General features: G+C 27.9%; 1 protein-coding gene across 2 annotated transcripts; it reads left to right on the top strand.

The window, feature by feature from the left end:
* The first annotated feature begins 6,983 nt into the window (after positions 1-6,983).
* On the top strand, positions 6,984-11,481 carry LOC129966727 (histidine-rich glycoprotein-like). Of its 2 annotated transcripts, none has more exons than XM_056081267.1 (3): positions 6,984-7,024; positions 8,618-8,715; positions 9,892-11,481. In XM_056081267.1, exons 2-3 carry the CDS (start codon positions 8,618-8,620, stop codon positions 11,156-11,158), a joined length of 1,365 nt encoding a protein of 454 aa, XP_055937242.1. In that variant the 5' UTR covers positions 6,984-7,024; the 3' UTR covers positions 11,159-11,481. The 2 variants fall into 2 exon arrangements, with proteins under 2 accessions (XP_055937242.1, XP_055937243.1); XM_056081268.1 differs by lacking the exon at positions 6,984-7,024 and adding an exon at positions 7,034-7,116.
* Positions 11,482-15,689: the final 4,208 nt, after the last annotated feature.

Below are 15,689 nucleotides of genomic sequence, written 5' to 3'. Positions count from 1 at the left end.
TGTTAAGAAATAATTAATGAAAAATAATAGAAAAAATCTTGCAGTTACCTAGAAATTGACCCCAGAATGGCATATGCAAATTTCATATAACAAATGTTTAGTAATATAAAAGTATTTTCTTAAAAGAATCATTAAGACATAGTTTCACAAAATATTTTATTTTAGCAATTAATAACTCCGGGGAAACAATTGTAGCGAAAGTAAGCTACTATATAATAGAGGAAGATATAATACCCTGTTATAAAGTTTATGAAAAACTTCTTTTAATTTGGGTATACATAAAACTATATTAATACGAACATTTTTTGAAATGGGGTTCATTTTTAACTAATTATATTTCATTAAAACTGGCTTAATAATGTTTTTTTTTTTCCACACCTGTTCTAACGTGCATACTACCATATTATACCAAGGAATTGGAGACAAAAATTAAAATAAATACCTATTTAAAAATATTTTATTTTACAACTTGAATAATAACTTACCTATAATAAAAATTATTATTATTGGCCATTCTGACAAACTAAGGCACGCTTTAGCTTTCTTCTTTTCCTAATCAAAATTAGGAAATAGTAAAAGAGTTCTGCATTTAATAAATTGTCTCAGCTTATGTGTTTTAAAATCAAATCCGAAAAAATATATAAACCCTATTATACCTTGGGTTCTAGAGGTGTAATACAATATCAGACTTCATGATATGCGTTCTGTTATGTAAACGAGCACTTATAACATGTCAATTTGTACCTCACTTACTAATTGAGAACGGAACGCAATCAGCCTCAAGAAATAACAATTTCATCTACATTTTCCTTTCGTTTTCATATTTAAATAAGGAAAAAAATCAGTAAATAATTGACTAACTATTGTTCGAACAGAAAATGTAGTTCGAATTACATACATTAATCTTATAACTAATTTAAAATTGTTGTAATTGGATTCATAGATGTTAAGTGATAAAAACTTCAAAACTAACCTTATAAAACTAATATCAAAAAATTACAAACCGGGATATATATATATATATGTGTGTGTGTGTGTGTGTGTGTGTGTGTGTGTGTGTGTGTGTGTGTGTGTGTGTGTGTGTGTGTGTGTGTGCGTGTGTGTGTGTGCGTGTGTGTGCGTGTGTGTGTGTGTGTAAATTGGAAAATATTCCTTCTAAATAACGTAAATGGTAATACGAATACGTAAGTATAAAAATTACAATTTTTTTAGTTTTATATAGTTTTCCTGTCGTATCAATTATTTTTAACAAAATATTTTTGGCACTTTTACATATTTAGTAAAAAATAAATTCCATGTTTTTGGCTATTAACAATGACCCGGCTGTAAAAAAATTAGACATCATATGATTTTCACATCCTTCAGAGAATTTTTCGAATTGGAAATATTTCCAACAGTTTTAGAATTTTTTATGAAGCTACGATTAGAGTAAATGCCATTTATGTCTGATGATAGCAAACATAAACTAACAAATATATAAACATACGATACAATTCAGGAAATAAACGTCTTTCAAAAAATGCATAAATGAATTTTTTTTCATAAGATCACTGTGCAAATAGCCAAATAATTGCATCTGAATAAGTCAAGCAAACAATTCGATATAATTACTCTGTGGTTTCTTACAAATAATTTACATTTCTATAAATTTACATTATTTTCTGTATTCAAGAACATTTCTTCTTCTGCTATCACATCAAAATTTATAATATGTTTGATTTTTTTCAAATTTTTTAAAGACATGATTTAAATAATAGACCGTTCTTGTATTTTTTATTATGCTTCATGAGATACAATGAACATTTCTCCTTTACGATGAAAAAAATTTCAATCGTAAAAAGATCACGAGCATTTTATGCTCAATAAGAAATGTCAAATATACTTCCAGTAAACTTATTTTTATCTTCAGATTGTAATTTTAGATATTCTCTAATTTTTTTTAACCTTTCGCAACGTGTAATCAAAACATCATAACAAGACACGCAACAATCACCAGATATTTCAAACTAATATTCCGAAAAAAGAAATGAAAAAAAGGAGAATTTGGGGCAGGAATCCATGAAGAAGAAATCTACTTGTAATGAGACATACATTTTAACGCATAATGCATTTTACTTTCATTATGTGGATTGTTACACAATAGGAAAATATCATCACATTTAGTATTTGCTTCGGGAAGTAAAAAGCACTTCGATGTATTTGAGGCTACCAGAGACACGCACAAAAACCTTGCAGCCAACTGATTCTCATAAGTGAGGAAAGTAAATAGTTCACCGCACCTCGAGGCAATTCATGGGCGTTAGCCTCGAAAAAAAAAAGTAGAATGAATTGAACCTCATGTGTTGCGTCTTTTGAAATTTAATTTTAATTACATAGAGATCATCCAAAAATTACAAATCATAAATTCTAATCGTGTCACTTTTTTAAATGAATCTATATTATTTTTCTTGGACTATCGAGATACTTTAGTGATTTAAAAATTTTAAATAAAGTCTTTATAAATATTTTCAGAATATTTTATTGATGTAAAATTCGGATGAAGAATTTCTAAATAAAATCGATAGCAAGCATAATTTATCAAGAAGAATTCAAATTAAAGTATTCGCCAAATAGTAAAAAGAAACAGTGATCCGAAGGCTGAGAAATAATTTTCACTAAAAATTATTTATTAAAATGAGTCAGTTCACCTATAGCATTTTATTAATAAATGATTTTTGTAATATATTAATTTAAGTATCTATATTAAATTCAAATTTCGATAAATATTTCAATGTAAATATTAAATACTGATCCCAAAACCATTAACACGGGGAAATTTTAATTATTACGTATAAAAGTAGCAAAATTTATTAGCAAATATAAATTTTGCTCAAAGAAAACGTAACATCACTTTTTCGGTCCTGTCAATATAATTAATTTTGTTATTTAGTAAAACTTTATTTGGCGAATAATTATACCCTGGTTCCGAATTTGAAATGCTGTTAGCAACAGGTGTGCGCTACTTAATTCAGCAGACTTCTATATTTTCATATAGACCATGTTAGTAGCATTAAGAGTGGTATACCAATGCAACTGCCATTGGTGATTTTGATCGTAATATAAATTTACAAAACTGATATATATATATATATATTCGTGAAAATTCAAAGTGGAACATTAATCTAACAAAACATTCTACACAAAAATACCGATGAAATTATTTTAAATTTCATAATTTAATTTAAGAAATAGGAAAAATAATACAAATTTATGCTGATAGGCTGGTGGCATTATTATGTGTTACTGATATCAAAAAGAATGTTTAAAATAAAATCATATTTCTTGCATTTTAACGCAAAAACTTCTTTAAAAGCTAAGAAATTAACCCAAATGAATAAATATTATGCATATCCATATATAGCACTTAAAATATACTTAACAACAAATATAATTTGTTATTCAATAAATCACTGAATTTTTTTAAATGACTGTAAATAAATAAAAAAAATCTAATAAAAATGACTGAATGGAAACATATTCATTAATCAACAGCATATTAAATTATGGCCGATAAATTATTCTAACAGAGGTAAAAAAAATATCAAAATCAGTCATCAATGTAATTATATTGTTAAATTTTATTTCTCTCTTTGCTTGAAATTTATATAGATAATTCAATTTATAAGTCATAACAGACCATACGGACTTCATACAATAAAAAGAAGTTAATCGCATATTGAAAATTTTCATTTATATAGCGTTGTAGGGAAACAATTTTTGCGCTACGTCAGTGGCTATTATATAGGAAGAAATATGTTTTTTATATGGTAATTAAATTTCTTAGAATGTGGATTTAGAAACCAATTACTTTAATTTAACTAAGAGTTTCGTAGGTTATCTTTTTTTTTTTTTGCAGTAATTATTCAAATGAAAGATATTTCTTTTATTAATGTTATTTTTCAGTGTAACGTACCATACATTAATGAACAAATTTCCACACTTATTGACATTTATAATTTTCCTGTTTAATAATCACCAAATGGTGAGATGTAATCAGAAAAACACTTGTTGAATTGAATGATACGTATTTCCGTAAAAGAATTTTAAAAGAAAGAAACAGATTACACAAATATTATAAATAATTAGATTTTAAACTTGTTCGTTTTTATTTAACAAAGACTTAATAATTTTGAGTATTCACTAACTATAATCGAAAGAAGATAATGCTGATTTCATTAGATTTATTTTTTATGAATAATTTATTCGTATTAATCATTTACGAACGATAATCTTTTTTCTTTTCATGCGAAAACATACACATATTTTTTTTTTGGTTTAAGACAGTTAACTAATATTTAGAAGAAGGTTAATTGTTCTAATAATTTCAAAATTGTTATCATATTTGGTTAGGGATTACTAATATTATTTATTAAATCATGCACACTCGATTCAAAATTAATTCTAACATTTACTGTGATGAATTATTCTAAATATGATCAAAACTTCCGACATTTTTTATAATATTTCCTATTTCATTATTTTTTTGAATTGATGCTTTGAATATTTGTGTTATATTCCTTTAAAAGAAAATTATTATTATATTTAACTTTCAATATAATGATCATTTACGCTGTCTCCATTTAACAAAGAATGTTTTTAAAATCAAAATTAAAATTTTTCTTATACAATGCTGCATCGATTAAATAATTCAAATTCTGATGCTTCAAAGTCATGATAGCTATTTAAACATAATTTATTTTATTTTAAGTGCTCTGTGATTGAATTTTTCATTTTTTACAAATATATAAACATATATTGTGAAGATGTTTAAAATTAAATCAATTGCGATTTGTAACCATATTTTCTTTACTTTAGTTGGAATGATAAAGCAATTCAGTATCACTTAAAACTACTATTATAAAAATCTAAATAAATTTTATTAATATTTCTTAATTTTTCAATAAGCATTTTCATGTGCAAAGAAAAAGGAGACATGTTAATCAAAGTTAGTTTATAGTAACATAAAATAATTCAAACTGTAAGGAAAGTTTAGCAATTTTTTCTGGAAATTACTTTTGTCTTAATTGATTTAGGAATAAAACTATTCTGAAGTTTAATAAGACAGAATAGATTTAATTCAGTAATGTGCTGTCTTCTAAAAATGACATCAATGGGATTTATTAGTTGGAAAGCGAACAAATTGAGATACACAACCAGTACAAAAGTCGATAAAAATAATATAATACAAATTGAAGAATATACAAATTAGAAGAGGAAAATAAAAAAAACTTTACTCTATGCATTTGTAATAAATTATATGATCTTATATTCACCGTAATTTGTATTATAAAACATGTTTCTCAAAAACGGACATACAATTTTAGAATTGCTCTTATTATTTTTAGGAATACAACGATGTTACGTTGTAACGAGATCATCGGGAAAAAATACTTTATCCTGAATTTTAGAATTTTCTTTTAAGAAGTTTATTAAAATTAATAACATGTTTGCTAAAATTAATATTAAAATTAATTACTAATATTAGTAATTAATAATCAATCGATTACTAATACACTAACAGAAACAGGGTTGTAATTCAGCATATTGATTGCATTAAAGAATTATATTATTTTAAAACATCAAATTTCTAAGTTTCCACAATAGAAATTAAAAAATATAAAATAAGGAAGGCAAATATAAAAAAAATTCCGATACTCGATGTTTTGCATTATTTATTCATGTATGATCACAAGCATTTAAATAACTGAATTATCATACGATAAATCTATGAAATAATTTAAATGAAATAAGAGGTTTAAAAAATTATATTTACTGTGTTCCAGATTCTTACCACATGTAAATTTTTAATAAATATATTGCGAAACTAATCTGAATGCTAATTTAATCACTTTTAATAATAACTTTAAAAATTATTAATCATCTTTTTTCCTTTTTCTTTAAATATTGTGAACATTTTATATTTTTTAAAATTTTACTCAGTTTATAGGAATGTGATTTGATTGAGGAGGAGAATAAATTTTTCTAAAACGAAACAAACCGTTGAAGTTCAAATTAAAAAGAAAAATAGAATTGTGTCAAAAATACAATAGGATGAAACTGCATATGGCATTTCGTGAGAGTTTAATTTTGACTTAATAAAAGAAATTTTGTTTAATGATTCTTTTTTTTATTTACAGAAATAGATAATATTTATTAAAAATATCATATGTAAAATATCATTAAAAATATCATAATTGCAATAAAAGAAGTACACAAAGAATTAAAGGAAAAACCAGTTAAAATTGATTTTTCTCTATCTACAGTGAACAATTCAGTAATTTTTTAACACTTTATTATTTTCGGATGTTGTACAAGAAACGAACATATCTCCTAGTTTTTTTTTGTTTTTTTTTTAAATGATGTTAGCCATTTCATTTTCATTTGGAATCAATTCTTGTGAATCTGTATTAGTCCATTGTTGTCGCTTTTGATAACAGAATGAAAAGAATGAAAATGAAACACTTGCAGAAAAAATATAAACCTATTTGAAAACAAAAATGTTAATAGAAGTAGTTAAACTCAAAACACCCTACCATTCTGGGGATTAAGTTCAACCATTGTTTTGTCTACAAGTGTTTCTTTTGCAACTATTTGGACACCGGTTGCGTGCCAACTGTGTATGTCTCCAGACCACACTGTTAATTGATGTTTTTGCAACCATTTTGCGAAAATTTGGACCTCTATGCTACTAGAGTAATTTCCCATCGGATTGAAAATGGCACATAAATGATAATGACAGATCACACAGATTCCTAGGTGTGATTATATGATCATGGTAGTCGGATTTCAGAACGTCTTTTGGAGGAAGTGCATGTTACCGTCATGCATGGTTGGCGTTCCTTAAGTAATAGGAAGTAATTCGTAGGTCGGTAGGGTTATTTTTCTTTAGTTTCTTGAGCTGGTATATAAGGCAGCGCACCTTTCTCATTTCCATCTCAAAATCAGCTTCGAGTAAGTCAATCAGTCAAGGCTTCCTCGGCTAAAGGTATCTATTGGATTTATTCCATTGGAACTTCTTACTTATTGGATTAAGACTTCATTTGACTTAAGTAACGGGGAAAAAATCTAAAACGTTATGTGAGCTGTTTTTTTTTCTATGTTATAGATTTCTTGATAATTTTTTAAGTTTGCATTGATTCTGCATTCAAATTCAACTGTAAAATTTTAAAATTGCCGTTAGTAGTTATATTTATATTAAAATAGTAACTTAACTATTTTCTTTGACTTTTTTAAACGATTTAAATAAACTGTTTGATTAAATGTTACAGTTATAGGTTTTTGCTTATTAAATGATTTAATTAATTTGCTTGATTAAATTTTAGAGTTATATATTTCTTGTTTAGGCAAAGAGTTAATTTTTAATTAAGTTATGGGAATCATTTATCTTTTTAAATATTTTTTAAATCGTTTTATTTTTTTCAAACATTTCATATGATGCATACGTTTTAATATTGTTCTAAAATTCGTGTCTTTATATGTTAGACTTTTTTTGAACGAAGTAAAAATTCTTAAATAAAATTTCTTAACTAAAATATATACTTTTTTATTATTAGCTACAGAAATAATAGTATAGAAGAGTTTTGTGAAACTATAATATGTATATAGTATATCAATTCACTCATGAAATTCAATAATTTAAATAGGTGACTTTTATGAAACGCGTAGAAAGCATATTTCGAAAATTGGAATTAAAATTATATTTTACAAATTTAACATAAAATATTTACATTTCTCAATTTTTAATAAGAATGAAAAATAATTGTTCAACAAATTATATTTATTAAAAATTCGTGCTTTTGCAGATCATTCAAAAATGATATTATTAAATATTTTAATTATTACTTAATTGAATTTTATATTATTTAGCAATCTTTCAAAGTTTATTTTTATATATTTCAAAATAAGTTACTAGATTTTTCCTAAAATAATCTAAAGAATAATAAAACACATGTAATGAAATTTGTTTCACATTACAAGGTAATCAGCATTTATATATTACTTTACTATTTCCTTTGAAAAATTTCAAATAATACAATTTCAAGTTAAGCCTTTATAATAGAATACTGATACTGAAAAAACTCATGGCATTTGTAATTAAAGTCTAAGAATGTCATACAAAAAAAAATAGAGACTTAATCGCGTTGTTGATGAATATTTAATGTCTATTGCATAATGATTCATTACTTTAAAATTGGCGAATGTATTAATAAATAAAATATTTAATGTTGGATTTATATTTCTGTTTAGATATATATTTATGCTATATAAATAAATTGTACTCTTTGGACAAATAAGCATAACTAATTATCATTGAATATAAATTTACTCTAATATTTGCTACTAGCTATGAAATATAAATGTATTGTTTTCTTGATAAAATTAGTACAAGCGCTTTATATCCAATGTAGATTTTATACGTTAAGAGCGTATGTCAATTTAAAAAAGTTTAGTAGATATTTTAAATTTTAACGCTTTTTTAAATTATTATTTCTTGAAATAATAATTTTAATTAAAATAATAATTAATTCGCGGAAAGTTCATCATGAATACTAACATTGATCCACATTATCTTTTCCAGATGAGGATCAGTATGAAGCTGTGTTTGGTTTTACTGGTGGTTGCTGTAATGTACGTTGCAGCAGAACCTGAACCTGAACCTGAACATGAGGGAGAACCGTAAGTCTCTTTAATGACACAAAAGTTTTATTTATTTAATAAATAACAAATATTACTGTTATAATTTTAAAATATCTGATGGGAAAAATGAAAAAACAAATAATATTATTATGAAATTGTATCGTATTTGTTCTGAAGTTGTTTGCATGATTAAAAGAAAATTTACAAGATCAATGTTTTTAGTGTAAAATATATATAAAAAAATCTTAAAACAATTCTGTTTTAGAAAGTCTAATAATATGCATATCATTCTATTTCCTTATTTAAATATGTAGATCATCGATTTGTTTTTAATACAAAATCTAATTTGTTCTCAATTATTTCATTATGGGTGTAAAAATGAAGAAAATATTAGCTATTTCTGTTCATTTATCGATTACTTGATTTGTTAAAACTGCTATTATTTTATGTTTGAGAAATACGAAAATTTAACATATAGAAATTTTTAGTGCAGTTATATACGAGAAAAGTAAGTTAATTCATTAATTAATAGTTAGTTTTTGTATATAGTTAAATGAGCATTTCTTTAAGAAATAAGAGAAATGCACCGAGAAGGCATTCTAAACCCAATTTCACTTCCATATAAATGCGGAACTCAGAAAAATCAAATCATATTTTTAGCCTTTAAATTGGAATAATAGTTATTCTAATGGTTATCAAAAATTTAACTAAACACATGTTAACAGTAACTTTTAAATAAATTAAAAATTATTTGTTTTAAGAATTTTTAAACTCTTTATAAATGAAAGCTTAATAAATTTTGTATGCAACTAATTAGATAAATTCTCAAAGTTGAACATGGAAGCTTACAAATAGAATGTTCCAATATTTTAAGGATAATCCTTTTATGAAAGACACATTTGTATTTTTTTAAGTTTTATGTTTATCAATATAGCATAGATTTACATTTGTACATATTTCATTGCGATATCAAAGACCAAAATATGTATTAAGAGTAATTTTTTTAATTTTCTATATGTATAAAAGTAAAATTTTAAATGAATCAAATTTGTTTATTCTGTAAATCAAATGTTATCAAATAATAACTAAGAAATTAATTTAAAACAATCATTTTCATAAATAAATTGAAATTAATGAAATAATCAAACTTCAATAATAAATTGAATATAATCAATATATAAATGGAAAATAATAAAATAATAATGTTTTTCGTAGATATGGAGATGACAAGAAAGTTATTGTGATTAAAGACAAGAGTGAGCATCACCACCATCACCACCACCATCATCATCACCACCACAAGCATGGTCATGAACATAAGCACGGACATGAACACAAGCATGGACACGAACACAAGCATGACCATGGTCACAAGCACGATCATTTGCACAAACATGCTCATGACCACAAGCATGGACATGAACATAAACATGGCCATGAACACAAGCATGATCATGCTCACAAACATGAACACGGGCACAAACATGAGCATGGTCACAAGCACGAACATGCCCACAAGCACGGTCACGAACATAAGCATGGACACGAGCACAAGCACGGCCATGAACACAAACATGAACACGGGCACAAACACGGACATTTGCACAAGCATGAACATGGACACAAACATGGACACCATCATGATCATGCTCATAAGCACGAACACGGTCACAAGCACGAACATGGTCACAAACATGGTCATGAACACAAGCACGGCCATGAACACAAACACGAGCATGGACACAAGCATGAGCACGGACATAAGCACGGGCACGCTCACAAACACGAGCACGGTCACAAACATGGTCATGAACATGGTCATAAGCACGGACATGAACATGGTCACAAACACGGACATGCCCACAAACACGGCCATGAGCACGGACACAAACACGGTCATGAACACAAGCATGGACATGAGCACAAACATGGACACGATCATAAACACGGCCATGAACACAAACATGGTCATGAACATGGTCATCACCATGGTCACAAACACGAACATGGACACAAGCACGGACATGGACACAAGCATGGACACGAACACAAGCACGGTCATGAACATGGCCATCACCACGGTCACAAGCATCACCACAAATGGCACGGAATCATCCATGGTCATGGTCACTCCCTTCATGCCGAGCCCCATGGATTTGAAATCCCAGCAGCTGGACACCACGGATTCGAAGCTGCACCAGAAGAACATGGCCACGAATTTGAAGTCGATGCAGAACCTGAGCATGAAATTGTACCCCATCATCACGAAGAGCCTGAACATGAATCCTATGAAGCAAAAACTGTCGGACTTGAAGAACCCATTGTCGGTTTCACTACTGAAATCAAACACGAGCCTTTGTTTGCTGGTGGACATGGAATCACTCATGAATATCGCAAATTCGGAAGCTCTGATGGACATCCTTTCCTCGGTAAATTTGGGCTCCCTTCTATCGCTAGGAAAGACGTTCTAGTCAAGGCCTAATGCTTCATCAAGAAGGCGAAATCATAAAATGTGATCCTGAAGTTTCTATAGGCATTTTGTCTTGATACCTATCCTATATTAATTTATTTATTGCCTCAGCCAAATATCTCTGTACAAGTGATTATGTATAGAATCCATTGCCTGTCCTCCGTCTGCATTTATGCTGTTTGCCTTTATGTTCAAACTTTTATGCTATGCAAAAGCGTTAATGAAATTGCATTGGTTTAGACACAGTAAGAAAATAGCATTCGGCATGGATATGTATCATATTGTACAGTGAATTCATTTTTACGTGTAGTAAAAATACGTTGTAATTTGTTTGTTGCAAGTTTATAATAAAGAAAAATATTCTGAAAAGGTTTGTTCGTTTTTTTTATTTCTTAGTAAATACTTAACTTTTTATCAAAACAATAGAATATAAAGAATAGTTAATTTATCTAAAACAGAAGAAAAAAATGTAGCTAAAATTTTATAGACATTTTATTATCAACTATTTATGATGCTTGATGTGTTACATTTTATATATTGACAATTAGAGATCAAATATCGATATTCTTAAATATATTAAACTATAAAAAAGATTCAGTAAATGTATTCAAATAAGAAGAGATGAAGGAATTATTAACGATGCAAAATGTGTATGGTGATCGAATATGTGAAAAAGAATAAAAAAAAAAGAGTTTGAATTTAAATGTAATGAAACTTATTCTGATACATTTTAAAATATTCAAAATAAAAAAAATCCACAATAGTCAGTTTAAGCAACTTGATAATAGGCATTTATATTAAATAATTCATTATCAAAAATTTATGGTTATAATATTACTTGTTTTGTACAATATAAATTCAAAATTAACATCAATTTTATAGGAGCATCAAAACCATCTATACACAATAATTTTTGAATATTTTTGCCCAATATCATTCTTAAATATTTGAAAGTTAATAAACCTTAAATATTATGTAATCTATGCAATTGAATTGTAAGAATAATTCTCCATCTCTGCAAGAAAAATTTGTTTCATATTGCGTGTCTTTTCAAGTTTTATGTTAATCAATATAGCATTAAAAATAGTTTAAAAACCTATTTTTCTAACTCAGAGAATTCAATTAGAAAATCAAAAATTCATGTTTTATTGACTACTAGCCGCCTTTGGCGACCAGCCGGTTTGCCAATCTTAATGTTCGTTAAAATTTTAATCATTAAATATTTTATGCAATTCCAACTTTAATAGATTCTTTAGCAAAATATTTTAAAACTTCAAATTTTGATAGTCATATAATTCACTCATAATATTATAAAGGCCTTCAGTCATAACGTAATATGTATCTTTCTAATTTTCTGTTACCCCTCGTAGAATTTATGCTTAAATTAAAGTGTAAATGATTAATCTGTAATTAATATCATAATATTTTTTACTGAAACAAAGCATTTTTTTTAATAATATAATACTGGTAATAGAGTCACTGAGCATTTAAACTTTATGGGCACTAAAGAATATCTTTCTTAATTTATGTAATATCTCAAGAATTTGTCAACAAAATTTTCTCAGATTCATCATGAACAGATCGATTCATTAACAATGTTTGATTTTAAATGCATCAAACAGTAAGAAAATAAAATGAATCCTTTAAAATAATCGGTCTAAAACAGGTTTAAAAAAACTACTTAAAAAACGATGTACTTAAAACTATAAGCATATACAAAAAAATATATAACTAACATAAATACAATTTAATTACAAAAGCATGCAACTAACCTAAAAATAATTTAAATCATTGAAAACATGTTAAAAAAAAACTACTTAAAAAACGATGTACTTAAAACTATAAGCATATATAAAAAATATATAACTAACATAAATACAATTTACTTGCAAAAGCATACAACTAACCTAAAAGTAATTTAAATCGCCCGTTGATAATGGTTGCCATGCCAACAATCAGAACACAGTGCGCATGCGTGAATTTTCTTCGCCTTTTACGGTAACGCAAATGCGTGAATTTTTCTACGCCAGTTGGGGTAACGCTATGCAGATTATACATTTTTAATTTCCTTTATTCTGTGTTATTTTAATTCAAAAGTACTTCAGAATGAATCTGAAACATGGATTAATTAACAATGTTTCATTTTAAATGCATAAAACATTAAGAAAATAAATAGAATCGTTTAAAATAATCCGCCGAAAAATGTTAACCCTAGCCTCATTACTGTTGGGAGAAAAAAAAAAACTGAAGCCTTACTCATTTGGGGGTGGGGAAAATGGAAGATTTTTTTGGTGGAAAAGTTGGCGGTGGGGAAAATGGAAGATTTTTTTGGCGGGAAAGTTAGTTTTTAATTAATAATTAAAATTTCAAAAAAAGGGACCCCAGGTGCACATTCCCGACCTCTAAGGTATACATGTACCAAATTTGGTAGCTGTATGTTAAATGACCTTGCCTGTAGAGCGCCAACACACACACACACACACACACATTGAGCTTTATTATAAGTATATATATAGATAATAAAAAATCTCTAAATGTGGCATCTCGAATAGAGCATTATATTCCTCATTAACAAAGGTTAATTTTTTGTAACTAACATTACAAATCATTTAAGTTTTGTGATCAATATCCTCAATTGTGCCTATATAATAGGAAATATAATGTTTAAAATATCATTTTTTTAATTTTAAAGAAAATGACACATAAATTTAATCCCACAAAACTTTCCTGAAGTTTTGCCAAATCTTTTAAGTTCCGCTAAAATACTCTTTATAAAACAGAATGTACAAACTACTTAACATAATCAAATCACACGATTAGAGTAATAAGTTTAAAAAATATTTCCACAATATTTCAATAAAATTATTCAAGATCGATGAAAAAGATCAAGGAACTCTTAAAAATTATTTAAAGTTAATTCTCTTTATTAGATTTTATTATGACAAATTGCTTCCCATTATATATAAGCTATAATAAGATTTAAAATATATATTTTTTTGTGATATGTTTTGAAGGATTTATTACAGAAACAATTTATTGCTATATTTGATAAAAGGGAGGGGCCTAATTTCTTTGATCCAAAAAAATCCCCCACTAATTTGAATACGTTTTATTTCCAATCTTAGATAATAATAATTATTATCATTTTATTCTATTCATCACTTATTTATAAATGAGAACATATTGTGGCTATTTATTTTTAACATCTGTAGCTGATAAACAAACACTTCATGTAACCGTTGTTTCATCCTGAAGTTGCCATTCTTCTAAAGAATAGAAATACCGGGTGGGCAAAAAGTCCGTAAAAACTTTAAAAATTCATAAAGCCCGTAAAATTGAGCAAAATTAAATACGGTTTGCAGATTTAGCATCGATAAGTCACGGAAATTTTTTTTAGGTAAGAAAAAAAAAATTAATTCAAAAAGCAGTCGATAGGTGGTGCTGGTATGAACGACTTAGTTGGAAATATGTAAATGAGACAGGTGATTGTAAATATTTACACTCTTGATCCAGAATCAGTTCTCCGTTGCATGCTATGTAAGTAAGTTGGTGAAGCTGTTTTACTTGAACCAGGAATCAGTGACTGTTGCACTGGATCGCTGGAAGATCGTGTAAGGTCCAGACCACCAAGTCTAATGCAGACACGTTCGGAGCTCGTTGCAATCGAAATGGAAACATTAGTTTCCGATACCACGGCAGGGACTAGCTGTGCACAAGAAGCTGATAGATGTTTGGGATTACTGCTATCCTCGATACGCAACATTCTTCATCGAGTTATAAATCAGTATCAAAACAAATTACAGTCTTGCCATGAACTTTAGCATCGGATACTGTAGAAAGAGAAGCATTTACGAGGTGGGCTCTCTCCAAAGTTGAACAAGATGCCTCCTGAGACTTTAACATATTGTGGACAGATGAAACTCCTTTTTCGCTCCATGGCGATGTTAGTACACATAACTGTCGCATCTGGGCGACATCAAATCCACGAGTGTACGCTGAAAAACCACTGCATTCCTCCAAAGTCATAGTGTGGTGTGAGTTCACAGATTTCATCATCACAGAACCCTTCTTCCTTGAAACACAGTGAGTGAAACACTGTGACAGTAAATGCTCAGCGTTATTTAATGCTTCTGCACGAAAAAGTTGTTCCATGTTTGTGTGAAATTATGCGCTTTCTGCTGTTATGTTTATGCAAGATGACAGATAAACAGACGTTCGGGGAAAAGAGAATCATTAGTAGACCTTGCAAGTTTCTATGTCCTTCTCGGTCACCAGGTATGACACCAGCAGACTTTTGGCTGTACGGAAATTTAAAATGTCGAGTGTATCGATCCCGTTCATCCAATCTGTTGGAATTGAAAGATTCAATCAGCCGAGAGATGCCATGTATACAGCCGGACATGCTGCACTTTGCCGTTGCTGCAATTATGACACGCCTGCAGTGGGTAATTACTTGTGCTGGTGGTCATGTTTAACACATATTGCAATAATAAATGATTTGATAACATTATTATTGTTCTTTGCGTGTCTATTCTTTCACTTA

The sequence above is a fragment of the Argiope bruennichi genome, chromosome 4, assembly GCF_947563725.1.
Source record: "Argiope bruennichi chromosome 4, qqArgBrue1.1, whole genome shotgun sequence".
Lineage (NCBI taxonomy): Eukaryota > Metazoa > Arthropoda > Arachnida > Araneae > Araneidae > Argiope > Argiope bruennichi.
Note: the sequence above shows the minus strand (reverse complement) of the source record. Positions and strands in the feature narration are given on the sequence as shown.